This window comes from Schistocerca serialis, chromosome 4, assembly GCF_023864345.2.
Source record: "Schistocerca serialis cubense isolate TAMUIC-IGC-003099 chromosome 4, iqSchSeri2.2, whole genome shotgun sequence".
Taxonomy (NCBI): domain Eukaryota; kingdom Metazoa; phylum Arthropoda; class Insecta; order Orthoptera; family Acrididae; genus Schistocerca; species Schistocerca serialis.
Window position 1 is genome coordinate 4649473 of NC_064641.1, and position 19648 is coordinate 4669120.

At 46.0% G+C, this 19648-nt stretch overlaps 1 protein-coding gene and 1 long non-coding RNA gene across 3 annotated transcripts in view; both read right to left on the reverse strand.

Moving 5' to 3' along the window:
* The window catches only part of LOC126474983 (adenosine 5'-monophosphoramidase HINT3-like), a 232490-nt gene that overhangs the window by 97335 nt on the left and 115507 nt on the right, over positions 1-19648 (reverse strand). For both annotated transcript variants that reach the window (XM_050102527.1, XM_050102529.1), the window contains exon 2: positions 12866-12934. In XM_050102527.1, the coding sequence (XP_049958484.1) occupies positions 12866-12934 (69 nt within the window). The remainder of the gene's footprint in view (positions 1-12865; positions 12935-19648) is intronic.
* LOC126474985 (uncharacterized) overlaps positions 13038-19648 on the reverse strand; it is a 107155-nt gene continuing 100544 nt past the window's right edge. The window contains exon 2 of the long non-coding RNA XR_007586621.1: positions 13038-13247. This is a non-coding gene — a long non-coding RNA (uncharacterized LOC126474985). The remainder of the gene's footprint in view (positions 13248-19648) is intronic.

A 19648-nucleotide genomic window follows, 5' to 3' on the forward strand; every position in this document is an offset into this window, starting at 1 on the left:
CTGGTAGAAGCGGACCTCGGGGAAGATCAGTTTGGATTCCGTAGAAATGTTGGAACACGTGAGGCAATACTAACCTTACGACTTATCTTAGAAGAAAGATTAAGAAAAGGCAAACCTACGTTTCTAGCATTTGTAGACTTAGAGAAAGCTTTTGACAATATTGACTGGAATACTCTCTTTCACATTCTAAAGGTGGCAGGGGTAAAATGCAGGGAGCGAAAGGCTATTTACAATTTGTACAGAAACCAGATGGCAGTTATAAGAGTCGAGGGGCATGAAAGGGAAGCAGTGGTTGGGAAAGGAGTGAGACAGGGTTGTAGCCTCTCCCCGATGATATTCAATCTGTATATTGAGCAAGCAGTAAAGCAAACAAAAGAAAAATTCGGAGTAGGTATTAAAATTCATGGAGAAGAAGTAAAAACTTTGAGGTTCGCCGATGACATTGTAATTCTGTCAGAGACAGCAAAGGACTTGGAAGAGCAGTTGAACGGAATGGACAGTGTCTTGAAAGGAGGATATAAGATGAACATCAACAAAAGCAAAACGAGGATAATGGAATGTAGACAAATTAAATCGGGTGATGCTGAGGGAATTAGATTAGGAAATGAGACACTTAAAGTAGTAAAGGAGTTTTGCTATTTAGGGAGTAAAATAACTGATGATGGTCGAAGTAGAGAGGATATAAAATGTAGACTGGCAATGGCAAGGAAATCGTTTCTGAAGAAGAGAAATTTGTTAACATCGAGTATAGATTTAAGTGTCAGGAAGTCGTTTCTGAAAGTATTTGTATGGAGTGTAGCCATGTATGGAAGTGAAACATGGACGATAACTAGTATGGACAAGAAGAGAATAGAAGCTTTCGAAATGTGGTGCTACAGAAGAATGCTGAAGATAAGGTGGGTAGATCACGTAACTAATGAGGAGGTATTCAATAGGATTGGGGAGAAGAGAAGTTTGTGGCACAACTTGACTAGAAGAAGGGATCGGTTGGTAGGACATGTTTTGAGGCATCAAGGGATCACAAATTTAGCATTGGAGGGCAGCGTGGAGGGTAAAAATCGTAGAGGGAGACCAAGAGATGAATACACTAAGCAGATTCAGAAGGATGCAGGTTGCAGTAGGTACTGGGAGATGAAGAAGCTTGCACAGGATAGAGTAGCATGGAGAGCTGCATCAAACCAGTCTCAGGACTGAAGACCACAACAACAACATAATGACTTTTCTGGAGACTAGAAATCTACTCTGTAGGAATCAGCATGGGTTTCGAAGAAGACGGTCTTGAGAAAGCCAGCTCGCGCTGTTCGTCCACGAGAGTCAGAGGGCCATAGACACGTGTTTACAGGTAGATGCCGTTTTTCTTGACTTCCACAAGGCGTGCGATACAGTTCCCCACAGTCGTTTAATGAACAAAGTAAGAGCATATGGACTATCAGACCAATTGTGTGATTGGATTGAAGAGTTCCTAGATAACAGAACGCAGCATGTTATTCTCAATGGAGAGAAGTCTTCCGAAGTAAGAGTGATTTCAGGTGTACTGCAGTGGAGTGTCATAGGACCGTTGCTATTCACAATATACATAAATCAACTTGTGTATGACATCAGAAGTTCACGGAGGCTTTTTGCAGATGACGCTGTGGTGTATTGAGAGGTTGTAACAATGGAAAATTGTACTGAAATTCAGGAGGATCTGCAGCGAATTGACGCATGGTGCAGGGAATGGCAATTGAATCTCAATGTAGACAAGTGTAATGTGCTGCGAATAGATAGAAAGATAGTTCCCTTTTCATTTAGCTACAAAATAGCAGGTCAGCAACTGGAAGCAGTTAATTCCATAAATTATCTGGGAGTACGCATTAGGAGTGATTTAAAATGGAATGATCATATAAAGTTGCTCGTCGGTAAAGCAGATGCCAGACTGAAATTCATTGGAAGAATCCTAAGGCAATGCAATCCGAAAACAAAGGAAGTAGGTTACAGTACGCTTGTTCGTGCACTGCTTGAATACTGCTGTACAGTGTGGGATCCGTACCAGATAGGGATGATAGAAGAGCTAGAGAAGATCCAACGGAGAGCAGCGCGCTTAGTTACAGGATCATTTAGTAATCGCGAAAGCGTTACGGAGATGATAGATAAACTCCAGTGGAAGACTCTGCAGGAGAGATGATCTACAACTCGGTACGGGCCTTTGTTAAAGTTTCGAGAACATACCTTCACCGAAGAGTCAAGCAGTATATTGCTCCCTCCTACGTATATCTCACGAAGAGACCATGAGGATAAAATCAGAGAGATTAGAGCGCACACAGAATTATACCGACAATCCTTCCTTCCACGAACAATACGAGACTGGAATAGAAGGGAGAACCGATAGAGGTACTCAGGGTACACTCCGCCACACACCGTCAGGTGGCTTGCGGAGTATGGATGTAGATGTAGATTTAGATGTAGAAGGTGGATGGGGGGTGAAGGCGACGGCGTGTCCGCCGTATACAAGAGGTACAGAAGAGGGGAGAGGACGGAACCCTGGGGCACACTGGCGGAGGGGAAAAAGGTGTAGGAATCTGTGTTGTGAAATGTGATGTAGGAAGGACGTTGGGAAAGAAAGAAGCCGATCAGACGGACGTAGTTAATAGGAAGGGCGAAAGTTTGGAGCTTGAAGAGGAGACCAGAATGCCACACGCGGTCATAACCTCGTTCAAGGGTTAGGGAGAGGAAGATGGCGGAACGACGGGAATTAAGCTGGTCGGAGAGGAGAGGAGTGAGGTGAAGGAGAAGGTCGTCGGAAGAGAAGGACAGCCGAAAGCCACACTGGGTAACGGGAAGAAGGAGGTGCTGGCGGAGATGCTGGTGGGGCGTCGAGTGAGGATGGATTCCAGGACCTTGCTGAAGACCAAGGTAAGACTGATGGGATGGTAGGAGGACACAGCGGACGGCGGTTTACCGGGTTCGAGGAACATCAGGATACGGGAGGTTTTCCACAGGTCGGGGTAGTAACCGATGGACAGGACTACATTGTAGAGCCTGTCCAGGGTGGAGAGGAAAGTGACAGGAGCTTCGCGGAGGTGGCGATAGGTGCCACGATCGTGACCAGGAGCGGTGTTGCCTTTCATGTGGAGTGTAGCAATGAGATCCTGTGTAGTGATAGGGGCACTGAGTTCTGTGTGTGCAGTGTTGTCCAAGTACTGGAAACCAGGAGCGAGGGGAGGGACAGAGGTGCCAGTTCGATCGCAGACATCCGGGAAGAGGGAGTAATCGAACTGGGGATCGTCAGGGATGGTAAAGATATCGGAGAGGTAGGAGGCAAAGAGATCGGCCTTACTAATGGCGTCAGGGAAGGGTCGGTTGTCATGAATGAGAGGATAGTAGGGGGGACGGTTTAGACCTGGTAAGGCGGCGGAAGGCTGACTAGTACTTGAACGAGTTGATAGGAAGGGTAGCATTTAAGCGGGTGCATGTCTATCGCCAGTTCCGGCGTTTCTTAGCTTCGAGCAAGTTGCGGATGTGTCTCTGGAGTTGCCGGTGGCATCATAGTGTGTCCGAATCACACTTGCAGAGGAAGGCGTGGTAGAGACGGCGGGATTCACCGCCTGTGGGGGTAAGGTAGGACAGTGGGGGTGGATGGCGACAGAAGGGACGTGGGCCTCCACAGCCTTAGACAAGGTCTGCTGGAGAAAGGAGGTGGCATGGGCAATATCATCAGGGTGGTGGTAGGTGAAGGGGGGGCCATCGACCTGTCTGGAGAGGGTATTGTGGTAGGCATTCCAGTTTGCATGGGAATAATCATAGACATACTTCGGGGGAGGGTCATGACGGGGGTTGGGGTGGAGGCGACGACCGTCTGATACGGTGAGGAGGACAAGGAGATGGTCACTACCAATGGGGTCCAGAACATCCACCGCTATGTGGCCAAGGAGGTTAGGGGAGGAGAGGATGACATCAGTAGTGGAGTTGGATTCGGGGCGGGTATGATGGGGAATGGGGACGAGGTCGCCTTGAAGGGAGGAGAGGAACTGATGCCACCGCCGTAACTGGGCGGCAGAACGACTATGGATGTTGAGGCCGGCAGCGATCACGTAGGAGGAGAAGATACGGTCAATGTGGGAGAGGAAGTCGAAGGGAATAAGGGCGTTAGGGCGGACATAGATGGTGGCGCAGGTGATGGTAAGGCCAGGGAAGAAGAGACTAAGGATCAGGTGTTCTGTGGGGTCGGGAAGGAGAGGTTGGAGCCGAACGGGGATCTGGCGGTGGTGACCAATGGCCACTCCGCCACGCGCAAATGGGAGGGGATTATCAGAGTGGTGGAGGAGGTAGGGCGAAGTGTGGACGGTGTGATGGGGTTGGAGGAAGGTTTCATTGAGGAGGAAGGCATCCACGTGGTGGGTGGCAAGGGTGTGCATGAACAGCTTCTTGTTGGCGGGAAGGGAATGGATGTTGTTGGACAGGATACGGTGCTGTCGCGCCATGACAGGGATTTAGACGAGGGTGTCGAGATGCGAGAAGGTGAAATGGGCCTGGTTGTTGGAGTAGGTGGCGTACATTTTAAGGTGGAAGACGGAACGGGCGGCAAGAGATATCGCTGGAGGGTGTGAGGGAGCTGGAAAGGGTGGACATTCTGTAGAACAATGGTGAGGAACCTGATGATGTCCTCAGTGGTGAGAGGGGGACGAAGGGAATTGCCGGGAGGGGTGGGGGCGTCCAGAGGACGGACAGGGACGGTGAGTTCAGGAGTGGTCAGAGGGGGTCGGGCTTTACATTTTTGGGAGTAGGTGGGATGGGGGAGGTTGCAGGTACTACAGGAGGCAGGGGACTGAGGGTTAGGGCACTGCCAGAGGAAGTGCGCTTGCCTACAATGTGGGCAGGTGGGGGCCTCGCGGCAGTCGACTGTTGGGTGTGTGTTACAGCGCAGACACCTCTGGCAGCGCAGGGATTGAGGAGGGGAACGGGAGGGATCGACCTTATAGTGCTGGTTGAAGAGGAGGGGACCCTCCTTCAGGAGACGGTCAATGAAGGGGGCGTCCTCGGAGAAAACCCGCATAAGGTATGTGGGGCCAGCCGAGTTGAAAACGCGGCGGACCGCCCGCACCTCCAGCGTGGGATGCGCCCGTTTAATCACGGATTTTTTTTTCTTTATTGTGATTTTAAACACCTTATACAAAGGCGGGCTGTCAGCAGCATAGTACGCCACTCTTCAGCCTTGAGTTTGACAATAAGTGTTACATAGAGGTGGCACAGAGAATACAGTCAAATAGGCAGGCAAAAAATGGAGACACTAAAAAACAAAAAAACAGGGAGCTGTTCACGCTGGAGAAGAAACATCACTACCACTAGTTGACACGGTGCACATAACATGGATGTTGGCGACGGCACACGTGAATGGTTGTGGCGTGACGGCAACAAACACTAAACACAAACGAAGGCACACACACAAGACACTGATGGTGATGATCTCCGGCGCGCGAATGTTCACTGAGTGTGTGCGAGTCCGGGGACCTGCCAAGAGAGGTGGAGGAGGAAGGGGAGTGGGAGGGGGAGAGGGGAGAGCAGAGATGCCATGGGCAGGGGAGATAGGGGGAGGGAGGAAGGGGGAGGGGAAGCCTGGGGGAAGAGGGGAGGAGGGAGGGGACGGGGGAAAAGGAAAGAGAAGGGAAGGGAAGAGAAGGCAGGGAGGGTGCCTAAAGGAAAGGACACAGGAAGTGGGGGGGAGGATCAAAGTTTATAGGAGGGGTAGATGGAGCGGAGGTAGACATCATCAGGGAGGGGGAGCTGGCGGAAGCCACCTTGGGAGAGGGTAAGGAGGGTGGAGAGATGGAGACCGGGTGGGACGTGGGAATACAGGCGCGGCAGCGGGCGGGGGTAGGAGAGGATGGGTGGGTCAAGCGGATGAGGAGGATCGAGTTTGCAGGAGGTGTACAGGATCTGTATTCTTTCAAGGAAAAGGAGGAGGTGGGGGAAGGGGATAAGATCGTACAGGTTCCGCATGGGGGAGGGGAGACGGATGCGATAGGCGAGGCGGAGAGCATGGCGTTCAAGGATTTGTAGGGATTTATAAAAGGTGGCTTGAGGAGAGGGAGTCTGGAGCATGCCTTGGCTTGGATTGTCCAGAGATTGGGAGTCCAGGAGAGGCGACGGTCGAGGGTGACGCCAAGGTACTTAAGGGTGGGAGTGAGGGCGATAGGATGGCCACAGATGATGAGATAGAAATCAAGGAGGCGGAAGGAAGGGGTGGTTTTGCCTACAATGATCGCCTGGGTTTTGGAGGGATTGACGTTGAGCAACCACTGGTTGCAGCAAGTGGTGAACCGGTCAAGATGGGATTGGAGAAGGTGTTCGGAGTGCTGCAAGGTGGGGGCAATGGCAAGGAAGGTGGTGTCATCGGCAAACTGGAGAAGGTGGACGGGGGGTTGACGGCGGCGGCATGTCCACCGTGTACAAAAGGTACAGAAGGGGGGAGAGGACGGAGCCTTGGGGCACACCGGCGGAGGGGAAAAAGGTATAGGAATCCGTGTTATGGATGGTGACATAGGAAGGACGCTGGGTGAGAAAGGAACCGATCAGACGGACGTATTTGATGGGAAGGGCGAAGGTTTGGAGCTTGAAGAGGAGACCGGAATGCCATACGCGGTCATAAGCACATTCGAGGTCCAGGGAGAGGAAGATTGCGGAGCGACGGGAATTAAGCTGGTCGGAAAGGAGATGAGTGAGGTGAAGGAGAAGGTCGTCGGAAGAGAAGGACGGCCGAAAGCCACACTGGGTAACGGGAAGGAGGCGGTGCTGGTGGAGATGCTGGTGGATGCGTCGGGTGAGGATAGATTCCAGGACCTTGCTGAAGACCGAGGAGAGGCTGATGGGACGGTAGGAGGAGACAGCGGAAGGCAGTTTGCCAGGTTTAAGGAACATCAGGATACGGGAGGTTTTCCACAGATCGGGGCTGTAACCGGTGGACAGGACTACATTGTAGAGCCTGGCCAGAGTGGAGAGGAAAGTGACTGGAGCTTCACGAAGGTGACGGTAGGTGACACGATCGTGACCAGGAGCGGTGTTGCCTTTCATGTGGAGTGTAGCAATGAGATCCTGTGTAGTGATAGGGGCACTGAGTTCTGTGTGTACAGTGTTGTCCAAGTACTGGAAACCAGGAGCGAGGGGAGGGACAGAGGTGCCAGTTCGATTGCAGACATCCGGGAAGAGGTAGTAATCGAACTGGGGATCATCGGGGATGGAAAACGCGTTGGAGAGGTAGGAGGCAAAGTGATTGGCCTTACTAAGGGTGTCAGGGAAGGGGTGATCATCATGGAGAAGAGGGTAGTAGGGGGAGGGTTTAGTTCCGGTAAGGCGACGGAAGGCTGACCAGAACTTGGACGAGTTGATAGGTAGCGTAGCATTTAAACGGGTGCATGTCTGTCGCCAGTCCCAGCGTTTCTTAGCCGCGAGCAAATTACGAATGTGTCATTGGAGTTGCCGGTGGCGTCGTAGTGTGTCCGGGTCACGCGTGTGGAGGAAGGTACGGTAGAGATGGCGGGATTCACGGAGGAGGAGGACGGCCTGTGGGGGTAAGGTAGGATGGTGGGGGTGGGCGGCGACAGTAGGGACGTGGGCCTCCACGGCCTCAGACAAGGTCTGCTGGAGAAAGGAGGCGGCATGGGTTACATCGTCATGGTGGTGGTAGGGGAAGGGGTGGCTATCGACCTGGGTGGAAAGGGTATCCCGGTAGGCATTTCAGTTGGCATGGAAATAGTCATGGATGTATTTAGGGGGAGGGTCATTACGAGGGTCAGGGCGGGGGCGACGACCGTCTGAAACGGTGAGGAGGACAGGGAGATGGTCGCTACCAATAGGCTCCAGGACATCCACCGTTATGCGGCCAAGGAGGTTGGATTCGGGACGGGTGTGACGGGGGATGGGGATGAGGTCACCTTGAAGGGAGGAGAGGAACTGATGCCACCGCCGTAACTGGGCGGCGGAACGACTATGGATGTTGAGGCCGGCAGCGATCACGTAGGAGGAGAAGATATGGTCAATGTGGGACAGGAAGTCGAAGGGAATAAGGGCGTTAGGGCGGACATAGATGGTGGTGCAGGTAATGGTAAGGCCGGGGAAGAAGAGACTAAGGATCAGGTGTTCGGTGGGGTCGGGAAGGAGAGGTTGGAGCCGAACGGGGATCTGGCGGTGGTGACCAATGGCCACTCCGCCACGCGCAAATGGGAGGGGATTATCGGAGCGGTGGAGGAGGTAGAGCGAAGTGTGGACGGTGTGATGGGGTTGGAGGAAGGTTTCATTGAGGAGGAAGGCATCCACACGTTGGGTGGCAAGGGTGTGCAGGAAGAGGTTATTGTTGGCAGGAAGGGAGCGGATATTGTTGAAAAGGATATGGTGCTGTCGCGCCATGTCAGGGATTTAGACGAGGGTGTCAAGATGGGAGAAGGTGAAATGGGCCTGGTTGTTGGAGTAGGTGGCATACATTTTGAGTTGGAAAATGGAACTGGTGGCGAGGGATATCTGTTGGAGAGTGTGGGGGCGCTGAAAAGGATGAACATTCTGAAGGAAGATGGTGAGGAATCTGATGATGTCCTCAGCGGTAGGGGGTGGGCGAAGGGAATTGCCGGGAGGGATGGGGGTGTCCAGAGGACGGACAGGGACGGTGAGTTCAGGAGTGGTCGGAGGGGGTCGGGCTTTACATTTTTGGGAGTAGGTGGGATGGGGGAGGTTGCAGGTATTACAGGAGGGAGGGGACTGAAGGTTAGGGCACTGCCGGAGGAAGTGCGCTTGCCTACAATGTGGGCAGGTGGGGGCCTCGTGGCACTCGACTGTTGGGTGTGCGTTACAGCGCAGACACCTCTGGCAGCGCAGGGATTGAGGAGGGGAATGGTAGGGGTCGACCTTACAGTGCTGGTTGAAGAGGAGGGCACCCTCCTTCAGGAGACGGTCAATGAAGGGGGCGGCCTCGGAGAAAACCCGCATAAGGTGTGTGGGGCCAGCCGAGTTGAAAATGCGGCGGACCGCCCGCACCTCCAGCATGGGATGCGCCTCGAGCTCCGCCAACACCTCCTCCTCCGTGATCGTCGGACTAACCTGAGTGGTCACGGCGGTGAGGGTCGGCGGGCGACGCGGGGGATGGGGTTGGCGGGTAGGAGACGGAGAAGGAGCAGGGATGAGGGAGGCGTTACGACCAAAACGGGTGATGGGGAGGTGGGAGAGGATGTCAGTATGGAGGGTTGGGCTGAGGGAGGAGATGAGAGCGGAATCCCATCTGGGAGTGAGGAGAGAGATAGGGGCACCAGGGAAGTGTTGGCGGAGGAGGAGGGAGAGATTCCGGGCCTCGAGAAGGGAAGGGTAGGGACGGGAGAGGAGGTATTTGTATAATGAGGGGGGGAGGAGGAGGAGGAGGAGGAGGAGGAGGCAGAGGGAGCAGGGCCAGGTGGGGAGACATCCATGGCATCCTAGGGGGGGGGGGAAGGAGGACGGGGCGGGGCCTTTTTGGGAGCGGAGGAGGTGGTGGTGCCACTAGGGCGTGTAACGGCGGCAGAAGGATGGGTGGTGATACGATGGACGGGAGCTATAGGGAGGTGGCGGGAAGGGGCAGGTCCCGGCGTGGACGCAGCAGTCGGCGCCGGAGATGGTGACAGGGATGGCGACGGCGATGGGAGGGCGACGGTGGTGGCGGTGACGGCGAAGGCGATGGGGAGAGTTGGGCACGGGCAGTGGCCCGACGGGCAACCACCCTAGCTGGAGCTGCAGTGACAGGCTGGGGGAGTGGGGGAAAGGATCAGAGGGAGAGGAGCGGGAGGAATAAGCCGGGGAGGGGGCGACAAAGAGCGAGGGCGAAGGGAGAGTGAGAAGATGCGGGATGGAAAGAAGGGGGTGGGACTGGGCACACCATGTGATGGTGGTGGTGGCGGCGGAGGAGGAAGTATAAACGATGGCTGTGGTGGTAGTGGTGGTGGGGGCTGACATGACGACAGGGAGAAACAAAAACGCACAGGACGAAAAAGAAAGGACAAAAACTGGGGACAAACGAAGATGGAGACGGAGGAAGACGAAGACGGACGAAGACCAGAGTCCCATGCTGCTGGCGCTGGCGCTGGTGCTGGCGCTGACGGCGACGACAGGTGGCAGGAATGCCGCAGCTGCTGCCGCAGACGGGGCCGGGGCCGCTGCTGCTGCTGCTGCTGCTGGTCTGGCTGGCTGACTGGCTGGCTGGCTGCTGCTGCTGCTGCAGGAGGGCTGGCTGGCTGCTGCCGGCTGGACCGCTGTGCTGGCCAGGACCGGGACCGGGACCGCTGCTGCTGGCTGGCTGGCTGGCTGGCTGGCTGCTGCTGCTGCTGCTGCTGCTGCAGGAGGGCTGGCTGGCTGCTGCCGGCTGGACCGCTGTGCTGGCCAGGACCGGGACCGGGACCGCTGCTGCTGGCTGGCTGGCTGGCTGGCTGGATGGCACCCGAAAAACCTAGCACTTCGATTAGTGCTGGAATGGCACAATCGAAGGGCGGTATCCTTGCGGAGTACCGCCGGAGATCCTTAGTGACTGATCGCCACTATTATATATAGTTTGTTGATAGTTTCATGTACTGTTGAGTGCCTCATGTATTTACTTCGTTTTCGTACATTTTACGCATGACTCTAGTATTTTCTTGTTCCTTCTCTGTTTATTTCATATACTGCATTAACTAGATAATGTTGGTCATGCACTGTTACGGAATTGTATCATTCTTTTCTTGCAACGGAGTGCCACAGGGAATGAGGGGCCCTCTGCCGGTCATGTTCCTTCAACCACTTCTCGCCCATGCGTAATTTTGGCATTAGAGCTAACAGTGGGTGTTGATTATGTGCAGCACTACGTTTTCTTTCATTGTGCCTTCTTTGGCGATTTGATTTATAGTTTTTTATTGTTATTCTGTGCACTATCAAAGGTGTTTATTACTTATGTCATTCTCTAGAATATTGGCACTTGAGCATATGTCAACTACTGTCTCTTAACTCTTCCTGTTTTGAACAATCAGAATTTTGTTATGTTGTGTTTCATCCCTTTTTATTACTGCAATGCCTTTTATATGTTATGAGCTCATTACAGACTTCAACTATTGTATCCCCCTTTATTTTACGCTGTTCAATTAATCGTTGAAAACTAGTGTATGCCTACATTAGCGACATCTGGTGAACTTACAACACAAACATCTTGTGACTACTGTATGGCAGCTCGTTTTGAACAGTAGTGCAACTGACAACATGACTCGTGCATATGATATATATTTGACGATGATGATGCTCATATTGCATTTAACATTTGACGGTGCCACTATGGCTGCAGTACATTAGGACTACGTTTTTATAAAACAGGTATGCCTCTTCATACTTAAAGTGCACAAATACTTATATATGTCAGTAGTACTTTTCATTGTGATCTATTTATTGTTTTTAAGCTGTTGAGAATCTGTGAGAGTATTTATGTTTTTTCCCTTTTTTGCAGCAGATCTGATGATGGTCATTATAGACCAAAACCGGTAATCTGATAACAAAAAGTTTGGAGCCATAGACGTAAATTAAAGGAAAATTATTGCATATATGGGTCACTGTTTTATTCGCGACAATGCCGCAGCTTGTGAAATTTCTTTAAGAGTTGTGCTTTCGAAACAAAATGCTGTATTCTGTGTGTTTTGCATGTGATTCAGTAGCTCTGTGGTTTCTGTTGGTGATTCCCTGTTCTTTCAGTTACAGTGAGAAAAAGGTTATTATAATCAAGAGGCTACAACTTTTTGATTATTCTTGTGTGAACCACTACCAGGAGACTATGGAGTCCCTGCTTGTTCAGATTTTATGTTCCTATTTGTCTCACTTTTTATGATATTCCATATGGTTTCTACTTTATTCTTTGACTTGCTGATTTTTTCTGCATAATGAATTTATTTGGCCTCCTCATTAGACATTTTAGAATTTTAAATTACGTTTTGTAATGTAGTTTCACTGCTAGGTTTGTACTAGTCGTTTGTTCTATATACTGGTCTCTGGTTTTAGCATATAATATTTTGATGCCAGTTGTTAACCACTCTTTCCTTCGTGGTGTAAACTGTTTCTAAAATAGCTAGTAGATTCTGTACTTATTATTCTTACATGTACAACCTGGGTGGGATCATTTACTGTCTTTCTACTGGTGTTTTAAGGTTGTCAATTGAGTATCATGATCAGACAGAACTTTTATTATGGCTTATGTTTTTACATTGTTGTAATCTGTGGGGTCTAGGAACAGACTACCAATCAAGATCTTGCTGTGCCCATAACTCTTGTTTGGAATGAAACTATTGGGAGCAAGTTGAAAGTTGAGAATGATGATTCTGGTTGTTTATGACTGTTACTATTTAAAAGAAAATTAATGTTAAAATGGCCACATACTATAATCTCACTGTTATTCCTATGAAGTTTTGTATGAAATAATTTTAACTGCGAGACAACATTTTTATGTTCCCACAGGTGCCCTGTAAACTGTAGTTATTATGAGCAACTGAGTTTCCAGTTCTAATTTGACAGCACAGCATTCAATATGTTGTTCAATGCAGTACTGAGCCACATCTCAGGTTTGTGCATATAATCTGCCACACCACCTTGCCTTAAGTTGGCCGTGCAGTAGTGAGAAACAATTCTATAACTATTTAAATGTATTTGATTGATTTGGCCCACCACAAATTCCTCTCACTCTGAACATTTGAGGAACAGTTACTATTTCATACATAATTTTGGTTTGTGCAGTCATCTCTAGGAGCTATATGTAATCTTGGAGGGAAGGAGAAATAAATGGAGACATGACACCTTCACTGCATTCTTTCTTGTTTTCTACAGTCATCTCAGCTTAGAACTGTCAGTTTTTTTTTCAGAATAGAAATACCTGTTCTCCAAGTTGAAAGAATTAGCAGAGTTGCAGGTGGTCCTGCTTGTAGAGTAGTTTGACAGGAACCTAAAAAGGGAGAAAGAACTGTATTAGTTAAAAAGAAGCATAAAGCTCAAAAATTAGGATCAGAAAATAAAAGTGAAAACAAATGCTTTCAGAAAAAAATATGTTGTTCATATTCTTTTGCTCATTTTATTTTGATTTAATTACATCAGGGAACAGATATGATCAATAAAACTGTCTCTTGTGCATGTTATCCAGTGTTAATAATCCTGCTGGTTGTCCCCTTGCCAGTACCAATGAAGTCTCCAATGACAGAAGGAAATTACGAGAGACAAAATATTTGAGCGTCCATAGTAGCTGGTTCATTGGTGGATTTCTGAAAAAAGAAAAGAGTGACACGAGACAATTCAAGAGAAATTTAAAATAAAAACATAACTTGCCAGACATTCCTTGTACTGTTATGATTACACAGATTCAACAACTACAGATTTCTGTTAAGCTTGATGACAAGTGCCTATGTTCTTATAACACAAATATAACAATTACTTTATGATAAATACAGACGTAGTTATGTGAATAATACTAATAAGAGAGAAATACAACAGCTACCTGCTACAGATTTCTTAAAAAACAAATCGGATTTCCCTGTTAATTTTCTGTGTTAAACTAAGCTTCTGTAAGCACATATAATTTACATGTTTATGGGAATAATGAAAGGTGGTGGACAGCTTTGTTGCTCTGAAGCATTCACTAAAAGATGGAAAGTTGTTGGCCCAATAGGAGATAAGGATGAACAATATTTTTTGCTATAGCTGTGGCTATGTGAGCTTGGGACAGCAGCGTACTATCAAATTACATTAAATGATCATAATAAACCATTAATTTTAGAAAAATGGCACTTCATATAAGTGTAATGTAAGATATTTCCAATTAAGGTACCTTCAACCAATTTCGGTCTGACAGAAAGTAGGCACTGAAAATATCTTTATATTCGAGAAAAGCTAAAATATATTACTACAGGCACTGCTCTCGCATGCCACAACTATGCAGATTCAATAACCAGATTCTACTCTTATAAGTACATATACAGCTATCATTTTGTGGTAAATATGGGTGGGCTTATGTGGATAATACTAATAATTTAGAAACAGAACACCTATGTCCTATAGCTGGGGAAGCATCAACTTCTTTTTTTTAAAAAAAGAAAAATGCTAAGTTTCCTTTTAATCTCACTGAGTGAAGCTGAATAAGCATAAATAATTCACAGGCTTCAGTGAATAATGATGGGTGGAAGACAATGTTGTTGCTTTGAAGCATTAATGGTCCTGTGATCCTAATATTTTCATTAAAAGGCGGAAAGTTGTTCTGACATTGCTTTGGTATTTACAGAAAGAGACCTTCCCAACAGAAAACAGAGTAGAACAATATTTCCTGCTATTGGTGTAATTTGGCTGACAAGGGGAGGCCACCAATTGTGAAATTCAGATTCAATTCATACTGCGCATAATAAAAGCTCATGGCCAGAGGTGTAATGTGGCAAAGCACCAAGATGCACTTCTCAGCCGTTGTCTTGAAAATCGACAATTAAAAGATACCTTTGCTGTGAAATACTCTCTACGATTAATAATTTTCTACAGCGTCGTGGCGCAGCGGTAAGCGCTCGGGTTCGTAATCCGAAGGTCGCTGGATCGAATCTCGCGCCATGCAACCATTTTTCTTTTTTTTTTTTGGTATTTGTTTTTTTGTAATTCAAATATTTGTACACACACACACACACACACACACACACACACACACATATATATAATTCCCGGCAATCAGTTGCAACAATTATGCATATAATAAGTCGTTGAAAGTCGTTTGTCGTGGAAAAACAAAGTTGTATTTCACAAACGTTTCTAATTGTCTTCATAATGTTAACCACGTATAGTTAACGGAAGACGTAGAAACGATATTCCGAAACGAATACGTATAGCTTAAGTCAAACGTTCGAATTAGAATAGAAACCCCACGAACACAAATTTGCTGTGGCAGGTATGAAATATAAACTCCGTTACTCGCTCGTTACACTTGAAGGACAGATGTTGAATGGGCCGACACGAGCCGCCGCATAACAGCGTAGTTGCCTGCTAACTTCGAAAGAAGGTAGATGCGGTCCCTAGCGCAACTTATGACATCGTCGAAAATCAGTGCGGACGTGAGAGCTTTGGTACACCCTGTTAAACAAACGGAAAAATGGAGGCGGTACAATTGGAGAGCGATCCGCCTTCACCAACATGCATAAGCAATTTATTAATAGTTTGTGTGTGTGTGTGTTATATATATGTATTATGTATTTGAATTACAAAAAACTAATAATAAAAAATTTTGCTTGGCGCGAGATTCGAGCCGGCTACCTTCGGATTACAAACCCGAGCGCTTACCGCTGCGCCACGACGCTGTAGAAAATTATCAATCTTAGAGTGTATATCACCGCAACGGTTTCTTTTAACTGTGGATTTTCTCGACAACGGCTGAGAAGTGCATCTTGGTGCTTTGCCACATTACACCTCTGGCCATGAGCTTTTATTATGCGCAGTATGAATCGAATCTGAATTTCACAATTGGCGGCCTCCCCTTGTGAGTGAAATTAGGACACTACAGTTTTATCAAAACGTTTTACAACACGAAAAATGATGTTTTGTCTAAAACAGGAAAAGCTGTTTATACAGATAGAACACATACTGGCTGTGTGGTTTTCTGATTTGGTTAAGTCTATTATGGCACTGTCTACTAAATAAAACTGAACACTCCTTTCCACTACTACAGCAATTTTAACACATGGCCAGATAAACAAGGTTATTTTAGCATGAATTGTCGTTTTAAATGTGCCTGATGTACATAAATAACATAAATGACTGAATAATAGAGAGAGTGCATTTTGGAAAAGTGTTAGGAATGCATATAGATGAAGCTATGAATTGGAAACACCATCTAATTTTTCTTACACACAGACTTAACTCAGTCTGCTTTGCACTGAGAGTTTGCACTCTAGAAGGCATCAGAATGGCATACTTTGGATACTGTCATTCTGTTGCCTCATTTGGAATAGTGTTCTGTGCCAGCTCAGCTGTTAGAATAATTACCCACAGTCTGACATAAGCTCACTGCAGACCTCTTTTCAAAAAGTTAGGAATTCTTACTCTGCCATCAATCTATATGTTTAAATGTGTACTCTTAACCAAAGTTAATCTAACCAAACTCCACACAAATGTAGACTGTCACAACTATAACACAAGGAACAAGAATGATATCCACATAGAACAAAAAGAACACGAACTCGGAAGCATGTAAGCCACATGGGCATTAAGCTCTATAATGCACTGCCTCAGTACATTAAAGATTTAAAGAACAATACAAATTTTAAATTGGAATTTAGAAATTTTTTTAATTGTTATATGAATATCTCGAAGACCAAGAAAATGACTTTAGAAACTAACCTCCAAAATTTTCTATCTTCATTTGTTTCAAATTTTATTTTACTTTACCATCTATAGTACTAGTTATATATTGTTACTGGGAAACAAATCACTATAAACCATTTATGTTAAAAGAAACTGTAAGTTTGCTGTCATTTATTATAGACAGTTACATTTTGTACATTTTATATTTTAATTTCTGTGTATGACAAATCCAGTTGTAGACAATTTCATTTTGTAAATTCTATATTGTTAATTTCTATGTATGACAAGTCCAACATCATTTGTACGATGACACGAATGCTAAATAAATAAATAAATAAATGACGAAATTCACAAAGTACTGAAATCAAATGCATATTACTACAAATAAACAGTATTATTTAAGAAAACAGTTAAATAGTTTCACCTGTCCGTAATATGCTTCAGTTTCTCACCTACATGATTGAAAAGATGAAGTACAGCTTCCTTTGATAAGCGAAATATGGATATAAATTCGGAATAGGCGTCTCACTCCCTTCTTCTTTCTCATTCTTCTAAACAGTTCAGCCAATATCTCGTCATCGGTGTCTGCATCTGTCACTGTTCCTGACGTCTTGACAACTTATACAGTTAAGCTCGCTAACCGGCCAGAAATTGCCGGTTAAGTTATCTCAAGCTTATTTTCTGATTAGGTGTTATTCTAGGTTCGTACACGCATTTCTCGCGCCATTTCGAGGATAGAGCGTAACCGACTGCTAACAGGGGATTATACAACAGGCCCTAAATCTAAGCCACAAATGGCAAGAATTTTCAACAGATTCGCCTTTGAAGCAGAAATAATTACATGTGCAAAAATGCATATGTATAAGAAAGCTGGGTGAACTGTAAGAAAGGACGAATCATGGAACTACATAAAAAAATTTTAAGTGTCAAGGGAAGTGCTTCTGATAATAACAACGTCTGACAACAGGAGTATATGCTTCTCACGCTTGAAATATGTTTATATTCTCTTGCCTTCAAAGGAATAAGCTGAAAATGTGGACATTTCTTCATGAATGAATTATAGCTTATGTATTGTATTGTATTTTATTTTGTTGATCCAGGCAATCATAGTATTGTACAGTTGTACATATGATATTGGGCATTGCCATTTGCCTGTTTTTACATGTATTTCACGGTAATTCATGTCTCTTGGTTAGTTACTAACGCATGGAACGCCGGAATATAACAACGATTCTGTTGAATAAGCAGAAAATAATTAAAACCAAACATTATCCTTATGACGCATGTGACTGTCTACTTTCTGACTGCTTGGAGCGCTTTTGTCGCTCCAGCTGCCAAACTGTAACAACTTTCGCACCACAGAGTGTTGCGACTGTATTTATTAGACTGTGGTGAAAGTGAGGATATGAAATGCCGTTCATGGTACAAAAAGCCGGATTGTAGGGTCAGCATTAATGAACTAGCAATGAATAATTTTATTAACAGCCAAAGAAAACATCATCAAGCATAGAGGAATGTTTGATACTAGATGTCGGCTTTGACCTGTGACGTAATGGATGCTGTGAAGTCATGATTTGGTGCGTATTTTGAAATGAATTTCTGTGTAGACTTACATTTTATCGATCGTAATCTCGTTGGTTTAAATCATGGAGGCATAAAAAAAGAAGGGAGGTGACACTACAAACTTACGCTGTACGTTGTTTTGAAGCCAGAGTGGGAGCCATTTAAAGTAGCCCAGAACATCAGCAGACTGCTATTTATGGGTGCTTTTTGTTCACCATTTCTGTCGTGTGCACGCAACAACTGTTTTAAATGCTAAGAATAATAGAAATTACATGAATAACATAGTGTCAGGAAAGCAATTTCGAACGTCTTTCTGTTCTCGAATGTCTATTTGCTCTGGTAATATGACGCAGTCAGAGTGACGTCACTGGGAAGTGTCACCGTGGTGAACTATGGGGGTATGAATGCGTTGAACGTAATGCTTTGGGCAAGTAAAGGTGGCAGACATTGGCTTCAGGTTTCACATAATGTCACCTCTCTTTTTTTCTACCTCCGTGGTATATACAGAAAGTAATTTGTTAATCTTTGCATGGGATTTGAAATTGCTTTTCAAGTATTAGTAGCATCGCGAAATATGAAAACAAGTGCGGAGTTCTGCTACAGATATTGATGGGGAAAATAGTGGGAATGGGAAACAACATATTGCTCGTGTTTGTTTCACTGTTGTGATATTATCTGATGAAATGAGGTTTTGCTTGGCAATACACTCTAATTGCTTGCTATTGTAAGTGTAGTGTTTGTGGTAACGAGATGACATTGTGCAAGATTTTGAAGAACCTACAAGTGATTCGTATGTGTGGTGCTGTGCAATAGATCGTGTGTGGCGGTCTATTCAAAAGGGACGTGGTTTGACAAATCAAGGCTTCCTATGAAAAGTATTTTTCACTTTCTTATTTTTTTGTTTGAGATCTGCTATTTTGTTTGCTGCTCATGAGACAGAAACAGACTGTAAAACTGTTATAGACTGGTATTCGTTTTGCTGGTAAGTTTGTTCGAATTTTGTTACAAGAGGGGGCAAATTTGGTGGGTCAGGGATTATTCTAGGAATTGATGAATTGCAATTTGAAAAAAAAAGAAAGGTGAGGGAGGGCATGATGTTGTTGGACCATGGGTGTGGGGGGAGGGGACAGTTGTTTTAGGGAATTACTCTTCTCCAGACATAATTTTTTAAGGTAATTAAAGACATGATGGCTTGTATGATGTTTCAGTTACTAAAAAAGTTATGTGGCAGATTGGTCAATCACAATGTCAGATGGGGGGCTAGTTATAAGGGATTAGACGAAATTGGGAATATATAATTGGCTGTGAATCATTGCATTGAATTTAAGGACAACAAAACAGGGACATGTACAAACACAACTGAAGGTTATTGAGGGGCAATAAAAAGTATTATTGGGCAGGAAAAAGGAAAAATTCAGTACTGCAGAGCTATTTAGATGAGTATGTCTGGAGGAAGAATGTTCCACAAAATCGGCGCTTGTTTGCGGTTTTTTGTTGAATCATTTAATTAATTTTGCTTCGTGTTTGGTTTTGAAAGATTTTTTAAAATACACAGCCTTGATTTGTTGGATGTCATCCTATTCGAGATACTAATCTGCTATTGACAATTACTTGTGTGCATCCTGTTGTTGCAGTTTTTATTTCTAGGCTAGTATTGTATAACTAAATCCATATTAACCACTATGATGACCAATCGAAGGGTGTAGAGCAAATTGTCTAACTGTTCAAACATTATGCCAGAGGACTTGGGATGGTCCTGAAATGATGGAGT